A 27,132-nucleotide genomic window follows, 5' to 3' on the forward strand; every position below is an offset into this window, starting at 1 on the left:
CACCCACCCTCTCACACTCACCTCTCACACTCACACACACTCACCACACTCACTCACTCACACACACCACTCACACACTCACACACTCACACACTCTCTCACACTCACCTCACTCTCACACTCACTCACCTCTCTCACACACTCACACACTCACCTCATCACACTCACTCACACTCTCACACTCACTCACTCACTCTCTCACACACACTCACTCTCACACTCACTCACTCACTCACTCACCACTCACTCACTCTCTCACACACACTCACTCTCACACTCACACCTCTCACACTCACTCCTCACTCACACTCACTCACTCTCTCACACTCACTCACTCTCTCACACTCACTCACTCTCTCACCTCACTCACTCTCTCACACTCACTCACTCTCTCACATCACTCTCTCACACTCACTCTCTCACACTCACTCACTCTCTCACACTCACTCACTCTCTCATCATCACTCACTCACTCACTCTCACTCACACTCACTCTCACTCACACTCACTCTCTCACACTCACTCACACTCACTCTCTCACACTCACTCACACACACTCACACTCACACTCACACACACTCACACTCACACTCACACTCACACTCACACTCACACTCACACTCACACTCACACTCACACTCACACTCACACTCACACTCACACTCACACTCACACTCACACTCACACTCACACTCACTCACTCACTCACTCACTCACTCACTCACACTCACACTCACACTCACACTCACACTCACACTCACACTCACACTCACACTCACACTCACACTCACACTCACACTCACACTCACACTCACACTCACACTCACACTCACACTCACACTCACACTCACACTCACACTCACACTCACACTCACACTCACACTCACACTCACACTCACACTCACACTCACACTCACACTCACTCACACTCACACTCACACTCACACTCACACTCACACTCACACTCACACTCACACTCACACTCACACTCACACTCACACTCACACTCACACTCTCACACTCTAAATCTCTCTCTCTCTGTTTGGTGCAGAGAAAAGTGAAGAGTTGGCATGGCACACATACCTGTGTGCCATGCCTGCAACCCACTGCCTATGATATAGGTAAGACACCCCTCTAGCTGGGTGCACTATACAACTGGTGAGGGTACCGCTGCATGAGCACTGTACTCCTACAGTGTCAAAGTCCATACTTAGACATTGTAAGTGCAGTAAAGCCATAAAGAGTAGATGGTCTGGGAGTTTGTTACTACGAACTCCACAGCACAAGAATGGCTTCACTGACTTCTGGGAAGTTTGGTATCAAACCTCTCACTCAGCATAATCAACCCACACTGATGCCAGTGTGGATTTATTATACCATACACACAGAGGGAATCTTAGAGATGCCCCTGAAAAACAACCAGCCTCTGGTGGGTTCCCTTACTTGTAAACACCGGCCTGCCACGTTTCTGGACCCCCTGGGGTGGGAGCCTTTGCTCCCTGGGCCCAGAAACAAAGCCTTTCTTGGGCAGAGGCTGTCACACCTACCCCAGGTCAGGAAGAGCCATCTGTGGCAGGGGAGCTTCAAAGGCCTTGCCGCCTTTGTAACGCGACCCCCGCCTCTCCTGCTATCAGGAGCTGGCCCCCTATCTGTCTCACCCTTTGAGAAAGTGCCCTCTTTCTGCATGGTTGCCCCCACTTTTTGCTGAATTGCTGATGTACTTTGGCTGAGTGTGCCCTGTGCGCCTGCTAATCAGGTACTGTTAGAAATGGGATTTTTCGTAGGCTAGGGCTTACGCCAAAGCCAGTCAGAAACCACCTCTCTAGTCAGGATAAGAGAGTTACACTCCTAAAATAACACATGCTCACCCCCTGGGTAGCTTGGTACGAGCAGTCAGGCTTATCTTAGAGGCAGTGTGTAAACCATTTGCACATAACCAACAGTAATACAGTGTAAGCACTACAAAAGGACACCACACAAGTTTAGAAAAATATCCAATATTTTTATATACTTAAAACAAGAACAAAAAAAATACAAATCTACAATACAGTACTTAGAAATCTTCAGTTTTCAAAATATGCTTGAAAAACAGTTCCTTGATGTCGATAGCTCCATCCGGGGCTATCACGGCTTCGGGAACAAACAAATCCAAACAGTTCTGGCTGACCGCGGCCAGCTAAGGTGTCGGAAAGACCCGCAAACAGTACCTTTTAGAAATGCAGGGCATCGGCGACCTCTATTGAGCTTCCAAAGGCACGGCGTCCGCAGGTGTCGGTTCTGGAGGTCGTCGGGGCCCTCGAAGTCACACACGTTGCAGATTGAACTCCTCTCTGTTGAAGTCAGGAGTGCTGACGTCTGCAGGCATCAGGTGCTGCGGTGGGAAATGCAGCAGTGCCCTCAGGCTGCGGTGCGAGCAGCGGCTCAGTGGCGGCGTCAAATGGCGTCGCCTGTGAGACCAGGGTTGTGGTGCGAATTGAATGCAGTGCGCGTCGCGGTGCTGGCAGGTCACGTTGCAAGCAGCGGCGTTGTCATTGCTGAAGCGCTGTCTTCGGCTGACGAACTGGAGTCGATGGCACCGGTGTCGGTAGGCCAAGGCTGCGGTACAGGATGAGAGCGGTGTATAGTTTAACTTTACGAGCGGTGCCCTCGAACCACGGTGCAAGCAGCGGCATAGATTTTGGCCTGGAGCAGCGCCGTCTGGGATACCAAATAGTCGTCGTGAAGCGATGCGGTGCGTAGTGCAGTGCGAGCAGCGGCTCGGTGGTGGTGTCAGCAGGCGTGGTCAGTGAGAACAGGGTTGCGGTGCAGCATTGCCTTCAGGCCACAGAGTCTGCAGCAGCGTCGTAGACGTGGTTGGGTTGCTTTTCTTCTGTTGCAGCACAAAACACACAGTTCCAAGTGCTGAGGGTACAAGAGCTTGAAGTCTTTGCTGGTCCTGAGACTTCTTGAACAGGGGGCACATTCTACTTCAAGCCCTTGAAGAAACTCACAAAGTAGATTGCTGAAAGTTCAGTCCAGTCCTTTCACTGCCCAAGACAGAAGAAGCCACTGCAGGCCAACACAGCAAAGCACACAGCAATGTGGTAGTTCCTCTTCACAGCTTCTCCAGCTCTTCTTCTTGGCAGTGTTCTTGGTCCAAAAGAGTTCTAAAGTTCAGGGGTCTGGGCCCCAATATTTATATCCCAAAATCCTTTGATCTCTTAGGCAGAGGGTGTCTGTGCCCAGCCAAAACCAGTTCTGCCTTCTCTGGAGTGACTTCCTGGCAGGAGGTGGAGACGGCATGGTCAAAGGCAGACCAGGCCCTTTGAGGTGCGAGGAAATCTCCTCCCACTTCCCCAATTGCAGTCCAGGTCTTTTCAGCCCTTTCTTGACCCACCTAGACTATCTGGTCCCCAGCCTTCTGTCATCCAAAACCGAGACAGGCAATCCACATTCCAGCAGAGGCACACGGGATACCTGAGCAAAAAAATCACCACTTTTTAAAAGGAGTATTTTCAAACACAGAATGTAAAAATCACCTTCACTAAAAGATGCATCTTTAGATTCTAAGTTCAGGCATACTAAACTTTATTTTCCCACCTAATTCCCCGGGCTAGTTATGTTTATAAAATGTTCTAAACAAACTCCCCATTCTGTCCTATTGGGAACAGGTAGCCTTGCAATAGCGAATAACGAAATTGCCGTAATTCACTATCAGGACATGCCACACACACACCAGGGCATGTTCTACCTTTCACATACACTGCACCCAGCCCACAGGGGTACCTTGGGCCTACGTTCGGGGTGGCTGACATGTAAGAAAAGGGAAGGTGAGGGACTGGCAAGTGGGCGCACTGGCCAAGTCGATATGGCAGTTACAAACTGCACGCAGACTCTGCAATGTTGCCGAGTTACCTTTTCAGGGCTACTCACGTGGGTGGCACAATCAGTGCTGCAGGCCCACTAGTAGCTTTTGATTCACAGGCCCTGGCACACTCAGTGCACTTTACTAGGGACTAACAAGTAAATCAAATATCCAATCATGGAAACACCAATCCATAACACAATTTACCACAGGAGCACTTGCACTTTACCACTGATCAGCAGTGAGAAAAGTGCGTAGAAAAAGTACGCCAGCAAAAAGTCAAAACCGGGAGGTCAGAAGGCATAAACTCAGGGGAAACATGGCAAAAGATGCCAAGTCTAACAGGTACCCAGGGCCTATGTGCTTTCCCTAAAACTGCATTGAAGCATAAACCCAATTGGCATCTCTGGCCACATGTCAGTCTCTGGTAAATAGTACCACAGATACCCAGAGCACTGTGACCAGAGAAGGCCTCTAAGGGCTGCAGCACTTATTGTGCCACCCTTCGAGGTCCTGTACCACTACACTCTGCAGGCTGCGTGTTTTGGTGCAGAACATAGTGAAGAGTCGACATGGCACACATCCCTGTGTGCCATGCCTACAAACCACTGCCCTGGCATGGCATAGGTCAGTCATCCCTCTAGCTGGGTGCACTATACTAGTGGTGAGGGTACAGGTGCATGCGCCCTGTACCCCTATAGTGTCTAAGTCCATTCTTAGACATTGTAAGTGCAGTGCTGCGATTAGGAGTATATGGTGCTGAGAGTTTGCCATTACCAACTCCACAGAACCATAATGGCTACACTGAAAACGGAGAAGTTTGGTATCAAAAATGCAAACATCTTAGAGATGTTCCCTGAAAACTAACCCACCAGTAGTGTGCAGGCTGAGTGGCTGCTTTCAGCTGCCACCACCAGACATGTTTCTGGACCCCTTGGTCGAGAGCCTGCTGCTCTCTGAGGCCTGAAACAATGCACAACCTGGGACGAGGTGCCAAGCCTCCTCCCCCACTCCTCCCCCAGGATGGGCAGGGTTCACGAAGGGGAAGCTTCAAAGGCTTGTCGCCTTTGTGAGCTTCCCCAGGCCATTGCTGCTTGTCTAGTCCAGACTGGTTCTGACCCCCAGTTTGGGCAGGAGAACCGGCGGGAAAAACAAGTGAGGAAGAGAGGTGTGCCCACCTCTGCCAACTCCACCCTTCGGGTGGGGAAGACGAGGTGAAGCACAACTCTCAGTACATGCCATGTTGAAGATGGGGGGGGACTCAGGTAACCAGGGACAGACACATGCCCCCCTCCCACCGGAGGGTGGCATAATAGGGGGTGTACCCACCCCATTGAAGGGACCCAGTGGTCCCTGCACTTATCTACCTGTAACGCCCCTACATCTAGCATTTAGGGGCGCCCCTAAACCTTGCTTCCTCAGACAAGAACCTGCAATAAGAAAAGAAGAAAGGACTGAACAGCTGTGCCGAAGCTAACAAAAGGAAGACGCCCAATGACTTTTCCCCAGCCCTACCAGCCTGTCTCCACCTCGAACCTGCTCCTGCAAAACCCCGGTGTGTCCTGCAGCCAGCAACCTCGAAAACCCCGGAGCACCTGCCTGCCTTCAAGCACAAACACTTTGTCTTCTGTGAACACCGGATTAGATCACCTGCAACCCCTGAATCTGCCCCACTCTGCACCCGCCGTCAAGGGCCCGAGCGGGCAAACACCACGAGGAGATCACCCCGGCGATCCTGAACCGAGATACGGCGACCCCTGACCTGGCCTGCAGCCTAAATCTGGATGGCCCTCCTAACCGCGACCCGGAGCTGGTAAGAAGGTCCGACCCCAAAAGGCACCTCTGCACCCAACGCCCCAGGGCCTTGTGTGCCCAAAACGACGGTGCCTAACCAACCTCTAACTTCCCAACTTACCTCTCGAAGTGGTGGTTGCACCCAGAAGACCTTTATCTCCCTGCCTGCAGTGCTTTTGCACAGCGGAGGTTCTCTATTGAAAACAACAGGGCATCCGAAGTCGAAACAGCACACTGTACCCAGCCGCCCTAGTGCTCCTGAGGGTGCACCTTTGGTGGTACTTTGTTTCCCCATTTGCCTTGAGCTAAAGTCCAGGAGCTTTGCTCCCACAACCCAGTGGCCTGCTAGTCAGCAGCCACCAACAAGAGGCCCTCTATACCCCATTGGATAAAATTAGGCCTCAGCACTCTGCAACCGGCCGCTCTAGTGCCGCTGAGGGTGTAACGAGAGTGCATCCTTGACCCTGGGGGAACCCTTGTTCTAACCCCAGAACCTCAACTCCAAAGACAGATTACTTACCTTCAAACCGATAACCCTATGTTCCACCATAGGATAACATTGACTGTTTTTCTGTGAAAAGTTTAAGTGTGTTGGAGAAACTAAAGAAATTCATTAAAATTGCATAATCTAACAAAAACTATATTACTTTCCTGTTTTCAGGAAATGTCCCAGAGTAGTATCAAGTATGTCCCAGAGTATACTCTGTGTAAGCCTAGTAATCTCAAACGTTACTTATCTGCTATTTTACTAAAAAGCCTATTCAAGTCCATGTACTGCATTTACTAAATATTGCATTTTTCTGCATACAAACTGTAAATCAAAGTGCATACGCAATCATTCAAACTGTATTTCAATTGCATTACTACTGTAAAGTACTTATTGCTTACCTGTGACAGGCTTGCTTGGTTCTAGAAAATAAAATAACTAAAAGAATATTTTAATATAAAAAAAATTGGTCTGAAGTTCAGTCGGAGTGTGTGAATTCATTTACTGGCTGAGTATGTACAACAAATGCTTAACACTGTCCTCTGATACTGCCTTACTGCTAGACCACACTACCACAAATAGAGAGTAAGGTTCTATCTAACTTTACCTCTGCCTACCTTTGGTGTTCCACTGGACTCTGTGCACACTATACCTCACTTTGGTATAGTATATACAGAGCCAGCTTCCTACACCCCCTAAATACAATATTTAAGGGAGCAGTCGTGAGCCTAGAAGGCAGATTACCGTAACCTACGAAGGACGAAAAAAAGATGCCCAGCAGAGGAGACTACAAAGAAAAACTGATTTGGCCTCAGCCCTACCGGCCAGTCTGCAGTTTCCAGAGATCCTGTGCCAAAAATCGCCTTGTCCTGCAGCCAGCAGCGTCCAGAAATCCTGAGAAGACTGACTGCCTTCAACAAAGACTGGATCTCCTGTGAACAGCAGCTCTGTTCAAAATAATCACCAAAGAAAGACTCCAAGCCTGCTGAGGACAAAGAAACCAGACGCCGGGTACCACTACTGCACCCGACGCCTACAGCCTGAGTCAGAGTGGCCCACTGGTCCCAGCCAGGTCCCACAGCGCTCCAGAGGCCAAGTCCACTGTGGGTTGACCCCTCCAGGACTCCCCAACGTCAACTGCAGCCTCTGCACGGAGACACCCAAAAGCGAGTGACCCCGGTAAGGTGAAATCCGACCTCAAAAGGCAACCCTGCATCTGGCCGCCCTGAACCCTGGAGAAAAGGATCTGAGGTGCACCTATGTCCTCGAGCCCTTCAACTTACCTGCCCAGCTGTTGAATTCTCCCGGAAGATTTCCTGGATTGAGCCCACAGCCAAAACCCCAAACCGGCAACTCCCATTGAAAACAGGGCACTCATCACGAAATCAGCACCCTGCACCCGGCTACCCCTATGCCGCTGTGGGTGCACCTTGTGTGCTAAATCAGATCGCCCTTTGCCCAGAGCTAAACCCTAGGAGTTTTGCTTCCACATCCAAGTAGTGTGCCAGTGAGCACCCACCAAACGGAGGCTCCCTATCCCTCACTGGATAATATTGGGCCCTCAGCACTCTGCACCCGGCTGCCCTAGTGCCGCTGAGGGTGCTCTTTGAGTGCATCCTTGACACTGGGGGAACCCTGCCCTAATCTCAGAAACTCAACTCCCAAGATCGATTACTCACCTTTAAACCGAAAACCTGATTTTCTCCCACAGGAATGCATTGACTGTTTTTCTGTCCAAGTGTGTAGTTCAAAAAATTGTATAACTTAAGAAACTGTGCATTTACAAAAAATGACTTACTTACCTTTTATTTAGGAAATGTCCAAGTGTGATATCTAGGCACATCACACGGAGTAGAAAAAGTAATCTGAAAAGTAATTGCAAAGTAAGTGAAAAGTAATTTCAACTGTTTCTGAACATTTGACCTACCTGTATCTGCATTCAACTGCATTCAACTGCATTCAACTGCATTGTCAGAACAGTACTATTTTTACATACCTGCACCAAGTCTGGCTTGGTTCTAAAAATAAAATACAACAAAGAAATATTTTTATACAAAACAATTGGTCAGAGTTCAGTCTTTGAGTGGGTGAAATAATTTGTTGCCTGAATGTGTACAATAAATGCTTAACACTACCCTCTGATAAAGCCTTACTGCTTGCCCACTCTACCACAAAGCGAGAGTAAGGTTTTATCTACTTTTACCTCTGTAAGGCTTTGGGGGTCCACTGGACTCTGTGCACACTATACCTTACTGATAATGCAGTTGAATATAGATACAGGTAGATCAAATGTACAGAAACAGTTTAGATTACTTTTCAGTTACTTTGTGATTACTTTAAGATACTTTTCAGCTTACTTTTTCTACTCAGTGTGATTTGCCTAGATATCACACTGGGACATTACCTGGATAAAAGGTGAATAAAAGTATAATGTTACTTACCCAGTAGGCATCTGTTCTCGGAATGTAGAGCTGTAGACTCACATGCTTTGCATACTCATGGCATCTAGTGTTTGCAAGTTGTGTTTCTTTGAAAAAGTCTTTCTTAATCATGAGGTGACTTTTCATTTTGGTGAACTCCCACAAAACACCACTCATAGCAAAGCAATTATTGACCTCGGGGCATGGCGTGAGTCAATCGTAAGTGAATACAGGCTCTGATTGACGAGCAGCTGCCACGTGACCAACGTGCATCCCAGCTGTTGCATGGCTATTCCATCAGGACCTCTGACCCTCCGTTTGGGTTCTTCGAAGTTGCACAAGAGTGTGTGTGTGTGTGTGTGTGTGTGTTTTGCAGCCTCTGTACAAAATATTTCAGCGTACATAGGTTTTTCACTTTGCCACATCCTCACAAAAATGGTGACCTTTGTGACAACTGATGTTGCAAGCAGCCTTTTTTAACACAAAAAAACTATTTCTCTGGTTAGAAAGACTTCTCTAGGGTGATCAGACTTTAAAAACCAAAAACCGGAACACTCCACAAACATAGAAATAGGACTACAATTTTGCATCCCCCAGGGCCACATAATGATTTTATTGACAGCGCTCACCAGGCCCAATTTTAGAGGGGCCAGGAGGCCTAGGCACCCCAAGACAGCTCCCGCCCCCCACGGGCGAATCAGAATTGGAAAACCAACATGTGTTCTTTTTTCCTTAATGTTTCACAGGAGCCTGCCGCAGCCCCACCGCTCTGCTTAATTGTTTAGCTTCCACGATTGACACATATTGGGGTCCTTTATCGTCCGGGGACAGATGGGGGTGAAGGCAGCAGGAATTGAGACCTCTGCTGTCATACACTAAAGAACAGCATGACTTTCCCGTGATTCTTCCACTGTAACAAAAGAGACCACAGGCTCCCATCACAAGGTACTCAGCAGTCAAAGAGCCATATAAAAAAAGCATTGGCATAGCCAATAGGTCTCGCCTTTGGGACCTTATAAGTGTTGAACAAGTAACTTACCTGTGGTAACAATACATCTGTAAGAAACATTAGTAGTGATAGATTCTTTACCTTAGAATTACCCTCCAGGCTTCAGGCTGGATCCCGAAAGTTTGTCAGTAGTACCCCTGCGCGTCGGTAGTTGGCGTCGTGCGGCTCCGCGTCCGTCATTGGCGTCGTGGTCGCCAAGATGACGTCGCGGGCGCTACTTAGGCACCGTGCTGACGTCAGTTCTGTACACGACTTTACGCACCAGGACCGCAGAGCCATGCAAGATACCGACCACTGGTGCATTGAAACTAGGGCCCTGAAAGGGATGACCTTAACCCTAGAAATCAGTTCGCAGAACGGGGAGGATGGGTGGGGCGGTAAGAAATCTATCACTACTAATGTTTCTTACAGATATATCCTTACCTTAGAATAGATACCCCAGCAATACCGACCCAGGTGGGGGGGTCTGCGAACCAAGATCACACCAAGAAGTCCCGGAGAACAGAACGACCAAAGAAGCCGTCTCTCCGGACTTTGCTGTCCAGGAAATAATGCTTAGTAAACACGTGCAGCGAGGCCCACAGCTGTCTTGCAGGGGGACACCACGTCCCAATGCAGTAGTGGCTACAGTTGCTCTAGTGCAATGAGCAAGCAGCCCCACTGGAGGCTCTTTTTCAGCCAAAGAGTAGCCGGCTTTGATACACAAGACGACCCAGTGGGAGAAAGTCCTCGCGTACCGCCCGACTTTGCTTCGTGCCAACGTAGCCAACAAAGAGTTGGTCATCCACCCGGAACTGTTGTGTGCGGTTGAGATAAAATGAGGGTGCACGTTTTGGGTTCAGACGGTGGAGCCTCTCTTCCTCTCTGGAAGGATGTGGAAAGAAGGTGGGCAAGGTAATGGTCTGCCCAATGTGAAAGGCCGCAGCAACTTTTGGCAAAAAGGAAGGACGGGCCCTGATAGCAACCTTCACGGATGGACCGACAGAAAAGGAGGTTTACTAGAAAGTGTCTGGAGCTCACTCACTCGCCTAGCTGAGGTGATGGCAACCGGGAAGGCAGTCTTTAAGGTCAAGAGACGAAGAGGACAGTTGTAAAGGAGCTCAAAGGGAGCGCACATCAAGTATGTAAGAACCAGCTTCAAGACCCACTGTGGCATCACGAAAGGAATAGGAGGAAAAAGTTGTGTAATACCTTTGAGAAATCTATTTACAACAGGGGACTTGAAAAGAGAGGGCTGATCAGGGAGCCTGAGAAAAGGCCGAAATAGCAAAATGGTAGCCCTTGATAGTGCCCAGAGCAGAGCCCTGCCGGGCCAAAGAAAGATGGAACAAAGGGACTTCTGAAAGAAGGGCAGTAACGAGATCCACAGCCTTTGCTGTGAACCATACCACAAACTTGTTCCACCTGCAGGCGTATACCACTTTAGTGGAGGGATGCCTGGCTGCCAGAATGAAATCACAAACTTCAGGAGGCAAGTCGAAAGGAATCAACTGCTGCCGCTCAATTTCCACACAAAGAGGTGGAGGCTGGACAGGTTCGGGTGGAGGACCGTCCCCTGCTGCTGCGACAGAAGATCCTCCTGAAGAAGCAGTCTGATCGGAGGATTGATGCTCATACGGAGTAGCTCGGGATACCATACTCTTCGAGACCAGTCCGGGGCCACAAGGATGACCTGTACCCGGTCGCACCTGATCTTCCTCAGCACTCTGGGCAGAAATGGTATAGGCGGAAAGGCGTACAACAGAACCGCAACTCCACTCGCGACGAAAAGAGTCGCCGAGCGGGTGCCGCCATGTAAATTACAACGTGCAGAACTGATGACATTGCGCGTTCTCTTCGGTGGCAAATAGATCTAACCAAGGCTCCCCCCACTGCTGAAAGAGACCTTGCACCACCTTTGAGTGCAGACGCCATTCGTGATCCATCATGCACCTACGGCTGCCCTGGCGTTCAGAGAACCTGCCAGCTGTTGAACCACCAGGAAAACGCCCTGATGTTCCAACCATGTCCAGAGGCGCAGAGCCTCCTGACAAGAGGGTCCACGACTCCACCCGCCTTGATTGTTGCAGTACCACATGGCGGTGGTGTTGTCTTTGAACACCTGCACTACTCTCCCCTTGACAGAGGGAAGGAATGCCTTCAGTGCAAGTCGGATCGCAAGAAGCTCCAGAAGGTTGATATGGAGCTTGGACTCCGGCGGAGACCAGAGGCCTCTGATCTCCGACTCTCCCATGGGGCCTCCCCATCCCAGGAGGGACGCATCAGTCACCACTGTAAACTCCGGTTGGGGAAGGGAGAGGGATCTGCCGTCGACCCAATGCCAGTTCGTGAGCCACCACTGCAACGGTCGTGCTGGACGTGATCGGACAGGTTCCCCTGATGCTGCGCCCACTAGAACTTCAGGTCCCACTGCTGGAGAAGTGTGGCTCAATGATTAGAGCGGCAGACCCTGATGCAGCAGTCTAGCCCGGGACCAGGGTTCAATTCCCCGCCTCGGTGGGTCTTGGGCTCAAAAATTCCACGGACCTGATAATTCTCGCCTCGGTGCCATTCCAATCATGGAGTCCCACTCTGCAACTCTGGGCAATAGCTTGCTTAATCTCCACAACGGCCCCCACAACGCTAAGGATGCCTGGCCTCCACCTTGGGGGTGCCCAGGAGTGGATGCCTCACAGGGAAAGCCAGGATGAGTTCCACAGCGGTATTCGTACAAGCGCCTTGAGACCCTTGCGGGTGAGTAGTGCGCTATACAAGTATCAATTTACATTTACTGCCGAGCCCACATATGCCATCTGGCAATCTATCAGCAGGATGCAGGACGCCAAGAGGTCCAGCAGCCTCAGGGTCACTCTGACCGAAAACCGAGACAAGAGCTGAAAGATTGGAATCCGAGCACGAATTTCCCGGACTCGCTGCTCGTGAGGATAGACCTGAAATTGCGCCGTGTCCAGAACCGCGCCGATGAAGAGGAGCTTCTAAGAGGAAATCAGGTGCGACTTCGGCATGTTGATGGAGAACCCCAGCGAATGCAGGCGGTCGGCCGTAGTCTGGAAGTGGGAGATGACAGTCTGGGGCGAGACCGCCTTCAACAACCAGTCATCGAGATAGGGGAAAAAACTGAAACCCCTGATCTGCGCAGATGATCTGCGACCATCGCCATCACTTTCATGAACACCCGAGTGGCGCTGGTAAGGCTCGCAGGACTGGGATGTGGAAGTAAGCATCCTGCAAGTCCAGCACTACCATCCAGTCTTGTGGATCGAGAGAAGACAAGACCTGAGCCAAAGTGAGCATCTTGAACTTCTCTTTGCAGAGGAAGCGATTGACGTTCCGGAGGTCCAAACACAGGCCCTTGTCCTTCTTTGGCACCAGAAAATAGTGGGAACAACAACCACAACCTACTTCTGGCATCGGAACGCGCTCGAAGGCCCCCTTGGCCAAGAGGGCCTCAACTTCCCGCTGAAGAAGCACCAAATGATCCCCCGACATGCGGTGGTACAGAGGTGGCATTGCTGGAGGAGTAGTCTCGAAGGGGAGGGAGTAGCACCTCTGGACTATCTTTAAAACCCACCTGTCCGCTGGGATTGCTGCACCAGTGGGGGAGGTGACGGCAAAGCCTGCCACCCACTGGCGTATGATGGGCCTGAAAGTTCGGACTAGGAAGGTTTGGAGGCAGAGGTGGCCGGAGTGGAAGTGGACTGACCCACCCGCTGGCCCCTTGGTCCGCTGGGATTGCTGCGCAGGCTTGTGGCTATGTTGCGAACGCTGCGGGGCACCCCTTCCGGTGCCACGAAAGGAGCGAAAAGCAGAAGGCGGAGGAGGGCGGACCGCCGACAGTCCCAAGGCCGCCGGACCGCCAACAGTCCCAAGGACTTGGCTGTAGCCCGCGAGTCCTTAAACCGCTTTGTCGCCAAAGAGGCGACGGCCATCAAAAGGCATGTCCATAAGTGTGCTTTGGACTTCCCCCTAAAATCCAATTGTCCTCAACCAGGCGTGGCGTCTGACCGCCACCGTTGTTGCAATCGATCTGCCCAGTGAGTCGGCGATGTCTAGGCCACAACAAATTATGAACTTCGCCGCGTCTCCCCCCTCTGCAACAGCCTGGGAGAGAGTTGTCCGGGCCTCCTCCGGACACTGAGGCAGCACTTGCACCACCGTATCCCACAGAGAGTGGGAATAACGGCCCAAGAGGCATTCGGTGGTCACGAACCGCAGCTTAGAACAGGTGGAAGAAACAATCTTCTTTCTCAATTGATCCAGTTTCTTGGATTCCCTATCCGGTGGTGCGGAAGGGAAGGTGGTTGGGGAAGCAGAGGCTTGGACAAACAAGGTGTTGGGAGAAGAAAATGGGGTCACCAGGAGCCGGGCAATGGCGTCTGGCCACGTCCCTATCCACAGGGGCCCCTGTGGTGGGCCTGGACCAGGACCCCAAAAGAACGTCCGAAAGTGCTTCATTGAAGGGAAGCAGTGGCTCCGCAGAAGTAGCTGCTGGCTGAAGCACTTCTCTCAGGAGGTTAGTCGCCCTACGCAACACCACAGCACTAGCACCCTACTCCGTAGCCACGGTAGGGGGAGACAGCATGCCAAGGTCTGGTGAGGTAACCAGGTATAAGTCCTGTTCATACACCAACTGGTCGGTTAAAGGGTCCTCGGACCCCTCCCAGTCCTCCCCTTCCTCATCAGGCTGTTCAACAGGCCTAAAATAAGGGGCAGGGACATGGGGATAGAAATCCTCGAGCAACGTCGAGAACGGCATCTATCGACACCAGCCCGACGCCGCATCCACTTCAGGGCTGAAACCGGGGTCGTCGTCCCGAGGAGCGGGCAACATCGGAAGTAGTGCCGGTGGGGTCGACGTCGGTGAAGATGTTATAAGGTAAACCGGCGTCGACCGGGATCCAGGCCTGGATCCAGGGGGTCCTGCGGCGCTGAGGCCGGATCCAGCAGCGATGCCAGGCCGGAGCCACTGGCGATGAAAGGCAAGGACCCCCAGTCAGGCCACGGGCCCGAAGGAGCACCAGTAGGACCAGACGGCCCGAAGAGGCGAGCCATGGCCGACAGGAATTCCTGTATTTGGGCCGGAGTCGCCGACGAACCCCGAGAACGGCGGGTAGGCCGGCGGCGACACCATAGGCTCCGCCGGGGCCGCAGAGGAGGCAACCCCCGCACTCTCAGCCGCGTCGCGCGACAGGAAGTCGAAGAACAACGACGTTTCTTCGACTTCTTGTGCTTCGCCTTACCTGACCCAGAGTGCGAAGACTTTGATCCCAAAGACCGATGGTGATGATTCCGCGCACGGTCCCTCGACCTCCCACAGGACCGGGACATTTAACAGCACGGAACCGACTGTCGGGCCTCCAGAAGTTTTCGGGACCGCTCGCGCAAAGACTTCGGCGCCAAGGCCCGGCAGTCACGGCACGACTTGGGGTTGTGGTCGCGCCCAGGCAGAAAAGACACACACGGTGCGGGTCCGTCACCGACATCATACGGTGACAGTACTCGCATGACTTAAAACCGGGCATCTTAACTTCACCAGGAGTCAAAGACTCGATGAAAAATAGAGACAAAAAGGCCTCAAAAAGTCAGTCAAAAATTGACCGGGGTTTCCTGCTCTTCCCGGATCTGCACTTGCTGGTGCGGAAAAATAAGGAACTGACGTCAGAGCGAGTGGGCGGCGTCTAAGTAGCGCCCGCAACGTCATATCGGCGAGCACGACGCCAATGACGGACGCGGAGCCGCACAACGCCACCTACCGACGTGCAGGGGTACTGCTGACGAAAACGTTCCCGATCCAGCCTGCCGTCTGGGGGCAATTCTAAGGTAAGGAATCTATCACTATGTGTTTCTTTCAGATTAGCCATGCAACACTTGATGTTATTGCACCAAGGATATTGTGCTGCATAATAAATACGTATTAGGTCCCAAAAGCGAGACCTATTGGCTATGCCAATGCTTGTGCTGAATTGCTGATGTTCTTTGACTGTGTGTCTCCTGGGCTCCTGCTAATCAGGTACCCAGGGCCTATGTTCCTTCCCTAAAAACTGCATTGAAGCCTAAACCCAACTGGCATCTCTGGTCACATGTCAGCACCTGGTAAATGGTACTACAGGTACCCAGGGCACTGTGACCAGAGAAGGTCTCTAAGGGCTGCAGCACTTATTGTCCTGTCCTGTACCCTGACACACACACTGCCTTTGCAGGCTGCATGTCTTGGTGCAGGACAAAGTGAAGAGTCGACATGGCACACATCCCTGTGTGCCATGCCCACAAACAACTGCCCTGGCATACATCTGTCACCCCTCTAGCTGGGTGCCCTATACCAGTGGTGAGGGTACAGGAGCCCTGTACCCCTACTGTGCCCAAGTCCATTCCTGGGCACTGCAAGTGCAGTGCTGTCATTGAGAGTATATGGTGCTGGGAGTTTGTCAATACGAACTCCACAACGCCATAATGGCTACAATGAAGACTGGAAAGTTTGGTATCAAACTTCTCAGCACCCGTTGCCAGTGTGGGATTTAATGTAAGATGCATGACAGAGGGCATCTTAGAGATGCCCCCTGAAACTCGACCAACTACTAGTGACCTGACTGAGTGGCTGCTGAGGCTGCCACAAACAGACATGTTTCTGGACCCCTGGGTCGAGAGCCTGCTGCTCTCGGGGGCCTGAAACAATGCACATCCTGGGACGAGATGCCAGCATCCTCCCCCAGGATGGGCAAGGTTCACGAAGGGGAAGCTTCAAAGGCATGCCACCTTTGTGAGCCTCCCCAGACCATTTGCTGCTTTCAGCAACTGGTCCCCCACTGGTTCTACCCCCCCCCCCCACTTTGGGCAGGGGAGCCGGCGGAAAAAACAAGTGAGGGAAAGAGGTGTGCCCACCCCTGCAAACTCCACCCCTCAGGTGGGGGAGGCGAGGTGAAGCACAACGCCGAGTCCCCGCTATCTTGAGGATGGGGGGACCTAGCCAACCAGGGACAGGCTCCTGCCCCCCTCCCACTGGAGGGTGGCACGATAGGGGGTGTCCCAACCCCAGGGAAGGGACCCATTGGTCCCTGCACTTACCTACCTGTAACAACCCTACATCTAGTATTTAGGGGGCACCCTGAACCTTGCTTCCTCAGATCCAGCCTTACAACAAGAAGAAAAGAAGAAGGACCGAACAGCCAGAAGACTTTTCCAAATGTGCAGGAGAGGGAAGAAGGCATGGGTTGGTGCATGGGGGAAGAGAAATTAGTGTATCAAGCGCGAGGATGCTCACACAAATTTGAGAATTCTTGAGAATTTTTGGAAGGAACGAGGGAATTTGGAGGGGGGGGGGGTGTTTAGGAATCCAGGGAAACAGAGGGACAGCCAGAAGGTGGCCAGATACGGGCCACAGGGAGAGTGGAGGCTCATGGGGTGGAGTGTAGAGCCCTGAGCTACCATGAGATGGAGTGATCCAATCCATATTATTGAATTGTTTTGTACCATGATAGATACATGGTTGCTCACATGCCTTCAACAGTTTTTTTGGGGGGGGAGGGGGAGGGTATGTTTTCTATTTTCTCATAAGAAATTCTGAATAAACCGTTTTTTTTTTTTTTTAAAGAACGAGGGATGTGTTAAAAGTAGTAGTAACAAGGAAACAGGTACAGCAACAAGAGTGAAGTATAAGAATATGAAGGTTGTGGTTGCTCGTTTTTTGCTATAAGGGTACTACAATGAAAAACTGTGTGAGATTAGAGTTGTTAATGAGAAAAAATATACGATTAAGAGATCAAAAAGAAAAAGATGATTTCTCAAAAGGTTTTTAACGCATTGAGTAACATGGCTTACCAAACAACAGTAACTTGCCTTTGCTACGGCTTCTGCTCCTTGATCTGCTTCTGCTCCTACTTCGGTCTCTGTCTCGCACCCTTTCTTTACTCCAGCTCCGGCTCCTACTTCTGCTGTAACTTCGACTACGGCCCCTTCTGCGATATCTGTCCCTATACGAATCTCTTCTAGGTGGGTTTCGATCATAGTCTCTCTTGCGTGAACGATCATCTTTTTTTCTGTCACGACTCCTAAATATAATGAAATAGTTAGTGCATACTGCAACATTTGCAATGCACAGGTAAAACCTCGAATACTGGAATTTGAGATAAATCTTTAACAAAAGCAATTTTTTTAATTTAGTGTAAAAGCCCAAAAATATAACGTTCAGGATTACCAAGCCTTCTGCTAGACCATGGGTCTTGAAAAACACAAACCAAGTTTAAGCCTCATACTGCAAAAGCAATGCATGGTGACGTCCTATATGACTATAGGTAGAGGAACGTTAAAGAAATTGGTAACATCCTAACGGACAAGTCAGCATCTTTACAATATCTTTGTATCCTCATAAGGCAAAAGGTTAATGCAGATGAAAAGAATAGGAAAATCTCATTGTAATGGGGCATTCACTCACTTTGACTATGTAAGAACTAGATCTTTATAAAAACAGGTATACCATGCTATTGTTCACAAAGATACTACTTCAGGTACATGCAAAAGTAATGCATTCTATAGCGTCTTACGCAAATAAAACACAAATACTCAGAGCCCACAGGATGTTTTTTTTCTGCTGAGGGATGCAGTGATATGAGCGCCATAAGCAAGCCCAAGTCAGCTTTCCAATATTTCTAGGTTGGTCAACTGATTATCATTAAAATGGGTAATTGTAACACTCGTTTATAAACAGTATTTACAAATGGCAGCTATGGATTACTCCTAGTGTTTGTCCGCTATAAGCAAAAGCAGAGTATAGATTTCAAGACCTAGCTATCCTCTCTGTTATCAGGTGGATAGCGATGACGTGACATTAAGTAAATAAACCAACCTACAAAACCAGGGAAACAGGCCCTGGACAAAAAAAGAAGACAATGTATAAGCCTAGGATACAATGAACACAAGCTCACAGGCAGTGGACTAGTGAGCTGACATATTCCGTAAGAGTACCCAGAATGCCCTTAATTGGGCTTACTGTTAAGAAACACAACACATGTCATTAAAGTTTGGAAGAAGGAGAGGAGACCAATAACTTTACAGCTGATATTTACAGGTCTCTGGCTGAGGCAACAGATATCTCACTGACAAGTTAGATAAACTAGAAACTAGTGGCAGGTACCTGTAATGTCAGTCATGCAATAATGTACAGGGAGAGCAGGCAGCTCCCCATGTGATATAGAATGCCATACTCCTTGTATAAACTAGGCAGAATGTTTCTATGCATTTACTTTTCACAATTATTAAAAACAAACAGTAATTTTATTTTTAAATCTCAATATATATGCGAGACAAAAAAAGGCCAAGCAACCTTAATCTACACCTAACAATCCTCTAGTACAACTCGAGCGGAAATGAACATTTGTACATCGTATTAGCCAGCTTATGAAGCAAAAGACGTTTATCATTTTTACTGTATAAACATATCAACTGACCGTACTTAATATATCCATCTCAAGCTAAATGAAGGGGACGCACCTTAAATGTAAGCTATATCTAGTAGTAATATGAACTAGCAATCCTTGCATTAATTTTTATTTTCCTAGAGATAAGTTCCAGCCATGCCGGTCATCAATATAGAGATATTTGTGCAAGATAATGCATCGAGGCCAAAAGACAAAGAAATAATGAAGAGATAGAAAAGTCAAGAAGAGATTGAGGTGGAAACTGTAGGAAGCTAGCTCTGTATATACTATATCAGAATGAGGTATAGCGTGCACAAAGTTCTGTGGAACCAAAGGTAGGCAGAGGTAAAAGTAGCACCTTACTCTCTATTTGTGGTAGTGTGGGAAAACAGTAAGGCTTTATCAGAGGGTAGTGTTAAGCATTTCTTGTACACACTCAGGCAGCAAGAATGTCCCACACTCACAAAGACTGACCTTCGACCAATTTGTTTGTATCAAAAATATTAGTATGTTATTTTATTTCTTAGAACCAAGCCAAGCCTGGTGCAGGTAAAGAACAATTTAAGGAAAAACAGTCAATGTATTCCTATAGAGAAAATGAAGTTAACTGTTTGCAGGTAAGTACTGTTTTGTGGGAGTTGGTATTCTGGGGTTAGAACCAGTGTTCTCCCAGGGTCAAGGATGCACTCTTGAAACACCCTCAGCTGCACTAGGGCGGCCAGGTGCAGAGTGCTCAGGCCCAATGTTATCCAATAGGTGATTGGGGGCCTCCAGTTGGTGGCTGCTCATGAGCTGGCAACAAGGTTTGTGGGAGCAAAGCTCCTGGTGTTAGGCTCAGGGCAAAGTGGGAACCGAGTTAGCACCCAAAGTACACCCGCAGCGGCGCAGGGGGTCTGGGTGCAAGGTGCTGTTTTGGCGTCGGGAGCCCTGTTGCTTTCAATGGGGATTCTCCGGTTGCAACAAAGACTCCAGGCTCGGGGACAGAGATCTTCTGGAGGTGACCACCAGTTGGAGAGGTAAGTTGGGATGCTAGGGGATGCTGGAACACCGTTGGTTGGGCCACCCAAGGCCGTGGGGCATTGAATGCAGCGGTGTCTTTAGGCGTCAGGTTTCCTTACCAGCTCCGGTTGTGGTCAGGGGGATCCTCCAGAAAGAGCCTACAAGCTTCACTTAGAGATTCGAGGCAGGTCAGAGATCTCCAGATCTCAAGATAGGATCACCAGGGAAGAGACCTCCTCGTGGTGCTGGGCCAATCAAACTCAGGCTGTAGGCGTTGGGTGCAGACTCGCGGATTTGGCCGGGACAAGAGTCTGTGGATGAGCATATCCGGTGCCCACTTGGTTTGGGAAGGCCGGACAGGTCCTCCGTGGTCTTGGGGGCTGCTGGCTGCAGAACATGCCAGATTTCGCCGAGCAGGTTCGAGGTTGGGACAGACCAGTAGGGCTGGGTCCAAGTCAGTAGCCGTCGTCCTCTTCTTAACTCAACCAGGCTTCTTCGGTCCTTCTTCTCTCTTCTTGTTGGAGGAGGAAAGGTTCGGGGTGCGAGAAAGTGGCTCTGTATCTACTGTTCCCAAATAGGTACAGTGTGTACAGAGTCCACAGTCCCCAGAGGTTTGGCAGAGGTTAAAGTTAGATATAACCTTACTCTCTAAAGTGGTAGCTTGGTCAAGCAGTAAGGCAATATCAGAGGACAGTGGAAAGCATTTGTTGTACACGCTCAGTCAGCAAATGGTCTCACACACTCAAGAACTGAACTCTAGGCCAATGGTTTATTTAAAAAATATATGGTTGTTTTATTTTAGAACCAACAATAGGTATCAAAATATACTTTCTCAGAATGAGATGCTTTAGTTAAATACTTTTGTAATATGCAATTGACTTTTGTAGGTAATAGTTACAGGTTGTTGCAATAGGCAACACAATTTCAAACACAATAATACACTGAGCTCAATGGGAACTTTAAGTTATTTGCAATTAATTACTTTCAGGATTACCTTTCTAACTCCAGGACTGGACACTAGATTCAGTCCTGGGACAGTTTTTGGAAACAAGTGAGTAAATTCAGTTAAGTTACTGTTGTGATTTTCAAGCAATATTTTGCTATTTCAAAGTTGACACTTAGAAACTTTTTCTGATCAAATTTCCAATTTTTTCCTTCCAGAGGATATTCACTTAGCAGGTAAGTGGGGTTATGGGTACTTTTTATAGGTCAGTGTTGGATCCTGGATCCAGCACTAGGGTACCACCTGTAAGAAGTTGAAAAACTGCGTTTAAGTTGTACAGGCGATTTTTAAGGAATATTTATAAGTTTGTAAAATCGACTCTTTTCATAGAAAAACAGTCAATGGTTCCCTATGGAAGAAAATTCAAGTTACTGGTAAAGTATGTTCTCGTTACTTTTGTAATCCAGGGCTGGGCTCCTAGGCTCAGTACTGGGACCTCTATCTAAAACAGGTAAGTAATTACGTTTTCACAGTTGTTACGATTTTTAAAGAATATTTGTAGTTTGCAAAAATCGACACTTAGAAGAAATTTCACAGAAAAACAGTCAATGATTTCCAATGGGAGAAAATTGGGTTAGTGGTAAGTACGGTTGTGAGTACTTTTCAGGGTCAGTGCTGGGCACCAAGATCCAGCACTGGGAGCTCTCCTAATAGCAGGTGAGTATTTCCGTTTGTTACTCGGTTGATTTTAGGTGAATATTTTAAGTTTTGGAAACTCCACACTTAGAAGAAACAGTCAATGTTAACCTATGGAAGAAAAGTGAGTTATCGGCTTTTGGGTAAGTACTCGACTGGCAGAGTTAAGGTTCTGGGCATAGACTCGGGGGTCTCCCAGGGTCAGGTTGGTACAGTTGGTTCACCCTCAGCTGCACTGGGGCGGCTGGGTGCAGTGAGGTAGGCCCAATGTTATCCTATGGGAGGCAGGGGGGCCTTGGTTGGTGGCTGCTAACTAGCAGGCCACGTGGCTGTGGGAGCTGGGATCCTGGTCACTTTCTCAGGGCAAATGGGGAAGTAGGTAGGAGTAGAAGTTGCACTGCCAGGGCCACTCGGGCGGCTGGGTGCAGGGTGCTTTTGAGTCTTCGGGCGCTCAATGGATTTCAATGGGAAAGCTCAAGGACGAACAAAGACCGCAAGCTTGGGGACGAAGATTCTTTGGGTGCCACCACCACTTCGAGAGGTAAGTTGGGTAGTTGGAGGATAGGTAGGTACCCAGAAGTCGGGCACAAAGGGCCGCAGGGCGCAGGGGGGCCGCAGGGCCCAGGGGGGCCGCAGGGCCCAGGGGGGCCGCAGGGGGGCCGCAGGGGTGCCTTTTGATGTCGGGAAATCTTACACTCTGTTGATCGCGGTTGGGGACGTCCCTGGTGCTGAGGCTGCAGGCGTCGTCAGGAGCGTCGAGGTGGGTCCTTGGGTGCCGGATTTGGGGTCACAGTCACCGGGGGGACGTCCTCGATGTCTTTGTCCACTCCGGCAAAGGCCAGGCTTGGCGGGTGAAGAGTGTGCAGGGTTCACGGTCCCGGGCTGATGCCAGGGGTTAGAACTTGCTTTGAGCAGAGCCACTGCTCATGGGAGTCCCAGATGCTCAGAGTCACAAGGCAGCCAGGTCCTCCGGGGTTTGTGAGGTTGCTGGTCACAAGAGGTGCCGGGATTTAGCAGGAGCAGGTTTGAGGGTCGACAGGCCGGTAGGGCTGGGGACAAAGCAGTTGGTGTCTTCCTCTTCTTAGCAGCTGCACGGCAGGTCTTCTTTCTTCTTGCTCTTCTTTGCTTTTTCGGAATCTGGAATCTAAAGAAGGAAGGTTCAGGGTGCCGCTAAATACTAGATTTAGGGGCGTTACAGGTAGGTAAAGGCAGGGACCAATGGGTCCCAGCCCTGGGGTGGGTACACCCCCCTATCCTGCCACTCTCCTGCCACTCTCCTGTGGGAGGGGGGCAGTACCTAGTCCGGATTGGGCAGGGCTCCCCATCTTCAAGATGGCGAGCGCCCGGAGATGTGCTTCATCTCGTCTCCCCCACCTGAGGGGTGGGGTTGGCAGGCTGGCACACCCCCTGTCCTTACTTGGGGTTTCCGGACAGTCTTCCCGCCAGAGTGGGGGTCAGAACCGGTGGGGGCCAGTTGCTGGGTACAGCAAGTGGCCTAGAGAAGCTCACAAAGGCGGCATGCCTTTGAAGCTTCCCCCTGCCCATCCTGGGGAAGCCCAGGATGTGCATTGATGCAGGCCCAGGAGAGCGGGGGCTCTCCACTCAGGGGTCCAGCAACATGTCTGCTGTGTGGCAGCCTAGGCAACCTCCCAGAAAAGACGTGGATTGTAGGTTAGGTTTCAGGGGGCATCTCTAAGATGCCCTCTGTAGTGCTTTGTACATTAAATTCCACACTGGCATCAGTACAGGTTTAATGTGCTGAGAAGTTTGATACCAAACCAAACTTCTCAGTCTTCAGTGTAGCCATCATGGTGCTGTGGAGTTCGTGTTTGACGAGCTCTCAGCACCATATACTCTTAAATGGCAGCACTGCACTTACAGTGCCCAGGAATGAACCTGGGTAGTGTAAGGGCACAGGACTCATGCTCCTGTGCCCACACCACTGGCATAGGGCACCCAGCTAGAGGGGTGGCTGATGTATGCCAGGGCAGTGTAGGTTGTGGGCATGGCACACATCACACTGGCATAGGGCACCCAGCTAGAGGGGTGGCTGATGTATGCCAGGGCAGTGTAGGTTGTGGGCATGGCACACAGGGATGTGTGCCATGTCGACTCTCTGTTTTGTCAGACACTCAGCCTGCAAGGGCAGTGTGGTTGTGTTAGGGTACAGGGCCTTTAAGGATGGCACAATAAGTGATGCAGTCCTTAGAGGCCTTCCCTGGTCACAAGGCCCTAGGTACCTAGGGTACCATTTACCAGGGGCTGACATGTGGCCAGGGTTTGCCAATTTGGGTTTTTAGGGAAGGAACAGTCCCTGGGCACCTGATTGGCAGGAGTCCAGGGCACACTCAGTCAAAGTACATTCAGCAAAAAGTGGGGGCATACCATGCAAGAAAGATGGCACTTTCTCACACGGGGTTGCCCCTAAATACTAGATTTGGGGCGTTACAGGTAGGTACAGGGGTCCAGAAACATGCCTGGTGGTGGCAGCCAGGACACTAGAGTTAGGTCGTTTTCCAAAGGGCATCTCTATGCTGCCCTCTGAGTGCATTTTTCATTAAATCCCACAATGGCATTAGTGTGGGTTTAATGAGCTGAGAACTTAGATAACAAAATTTCCCAGTTTTCAGTAAAGCTGGTGCTGTGGAGTTCGTAATGACAAACTCCCAGCACCAAATACTCTTTATGGCATTACTGCACTTACAAGATCTAAGAATTGACATAGACACTGTAGGGGTACAGGGCTCAAGCACCTGCACCCTCGCCAATGGTACAGTGCACCCAGCTAGAGGGGCAGTGGGCTATAGGCATTTTACACGGGGATGTGTGCCATGTCAACTCTTCACTTTGTTCTGCACCAAAACACGCAGCCTGCAATGTCAGAGTGTGTGTGTCAAGGTACAGGGCCTCTAAGGTGGCACAATAAGTGCTGCAGCACTCGGAGGCCTCCCCTGGTCACAGTGCCCTTGGTATCTATGGTACCTTTTACAAGGGATTTACATGTGGCCAGAGAGTTGCCAATTGGGTTTTACAACCGTACAGTTTAGGGAAAGAACATAGGCCCTGGTTACCCGGTTGGCAGGAACCCAGGGCACACTCAGTCAAAGTACATCTACAGTTTGGTAAAAAGTGGGGAAAACATTCAAAAAGGGGTACTTTCCTACATCTGTCATGTGTGGAAAGCTCTGTTCAAGATGGTTGCTCTTCCAAGTCTATTTTAGTAATTTGCCCTTATATATACACCAGTCCTGTGGTACAAAACATCCAGAGGAAATGATACAAAACTTCATATGGTCTTCTATCAGGCACAGAGCATGTCTTAGGATCCTTCAGTTGTCCATAGTGGAGAAAGGGGCACCCTAATTAGTGAATATACTAAGTAGCAGTGCAGCTGCAATGGCTTCCCAAGCGGTTCAGTGTAAGATTGTTGCATGAGTTGGGCTTGTTGAAGCCATGGGTGACTCAGGGAGAATAGGATGCTGCTTTACTTGAGCCGCACAAGAAAGCTCCTAAGGCTAACATCCTCTTTGTTGCTACCCGGAAAGCCAAGTCCAGATTTATTTGTATCAATTAACACCCCATAATATGCCCTCATTGGCTTCTCAGAGGGGTTGGGGATCTTTATTGCCTCTGTGTTGACTAGGTGGACTGAGATTGGGCTGATGACGGTGGGAGTACCGTTTGAAGATGGCGAGGTGTTTCCTTGGACACAGCTTACAAAAGATGAGTGATTACCAGCACTGCAATTTATGAAATATGCCTCTTTTTTCCCATTTCTTTAAAAAACGATGGGGAATGGAGCTTGCTGAGCCACCAACACATGAACTGCTCCAACTACTCTTTACAATGGGTAACATTCAACACTCCGTATCATGGTTATATAAATCTGTGCTAGTAATGACACAAGTACTGTTAACACACCTCAGAGAAAATGGGAACAATATCTTAAGAAGCCCGTAACTTACAAAGACTGGGAGAAGATTTACACACGCTTAGTGTCCCAAAATGAGACTTTACCCCCATAAGAACCTTGTTTCTCATCAGCTCCACATCACCAAGAAAGTTTGGCCTTCTGTTGCTCAGATTTATGAAATATATACATAACTATATTCCCCCCTCCCTGCCCCCCGAGATTCCCGAGGGGCATAGAAAGGCAGCACTCACAACAGCAAGACCATGGCAAGTCGTAGTTACTAGACTATTTTATTTTTTATTTTTCTGTTATTTCTCCTTTTCAAACATGCAGAGTGCATCAGAGACAAACGACCTACGCGTTATACAGAAAAGAAGATTTATTAAATCACAGTAACGCGTTTCGACCAACCAGCGTCCTGATCACACTGGGGTTAATGCAAATACATCCATATATAGACAGGCCAGGACATAGTAGTAGGACTGAGTAACTGTCATGAACATAGTGAAAGGACTCCCAGGTACAGCCATATGCAAAGGCATTAGACGGAGGTTGCCATCTTGAAGCGTATCGGTGGAAATCCACTGAACCCTGTAAACCAGTTTACATCCTGTGAGTTGTAACTCCTCAAGTGACTAATAGTAATATAACAGATAACATTGTGAAACGTGCAGAAATGTGTCAGGGTAGGAAGTAGAAGTATCATTTTCGTCTCAATGATCACGTGAGGAGATGGATAAGTGTAGTCAGACATGTAGGCCGAGATTTCAAGTCCTAAACTACCAGTGGCTAGACTGTGTATACATTGTCAGGTAAGCAGGGCCTATATCACTGCATCAAGTGAGCTGTGGTTCTTACTTCTGGATATGTATGCCCCAAGTGGGACCAGTCTATCTAGTTACACAGTGTCAACTGACACGTAGACCGTGTCAGACATACACTATTGTCTAGTGATGCATGTTACCCTGGTATGTTCCCTGGCATATGTAAATGTTTTTGGTTAGAAGTACGTCTTGTTGTATAGACACGTTACCATTCAACAGGCTACGGTCACGTCAGCACTACAGGGATGGATTCCACATGAGATTTACATAAATCCGCGGGCAATCCGTGAATTTTTCCAAGATTAAAAAAAACAAAAAGTGGTCTCCCGCAGTTTTACTTTATTTGGCCCCCACGGGCATTGCGAGCTGGAATATGAGGGGGGTGAACGGGCCCCCCTCCTAAGACTTATTGTAGCCCTGAGGACCGCCATCTCCCCTGGGCTTGATTTTTAAAAAATGTGGGAGAGGCCCATATGGCCTCCCCACAGCCCTGGGGACCACCACCTCCCCAGGGCACAAGTTTTATTGAATTGGCTGCGCGGCCCCCCTCCTCCCCTCGCAGCCACCTCCCAGGGGCAACGTCTAACAAAGGAGGAGGGCCATGCGGCCCCACTCCTGAAGCCATACTTGGCCCTGTGGACGCCACTTCCCAGGGCCGGATCTTGCAATGTCCCAGGGTGCCCACCCTCTGGACACTGCAGTTTGCAATGGATTGGCGGGAGCACCGCTCCTGCAAAGCCATTGCAAACAGTGCTCCACTATGAGCAAGTAAGAGCATTTTGCTCTCACTTGC

At 49.7% G+C, this 27,132-nt stretch overlaps 1 protein-coding gene across 4 annotated transcripts in view; it reads right to left on the reverse strand.

Moving 5' to 3' along the window:
• RBM26 (RNA binding motif protein 26) overlaps window positions 1–27,132 on the reverse strand; it is a 999,243-nt gene that overhangs the window by 810,827 nt on the left and 161,284 nt on the right. For all 4 annotated transcript variants that reach the window (XM_085622082.1, XM_085622081.1, XM_085622080.1 and 1 more), the window contains exon 5: window positions 17,388–17,599. In XM_085622082.1, the coding sequence (XP_085478208.1) occupies window positions 17,388–17,599 (212 nt within the window). The remainder of the gene's footprint in view (window positions 1–17,387; window positions 17,600–27,132) is intronic.

This window comes from Triturus cristatus, chromosome 8, assembly GCF_964204655.1.
Source record: "Triturus cristatus chromosome 8, aTriCri1.1, whole genome shotgun sequence".
Taxonomy (NCBI): Eukaryota; Metazoa; Chordata; class Amphibia; order Caudata; family Salamandridae; genus Triturus; species Triturus cristatus.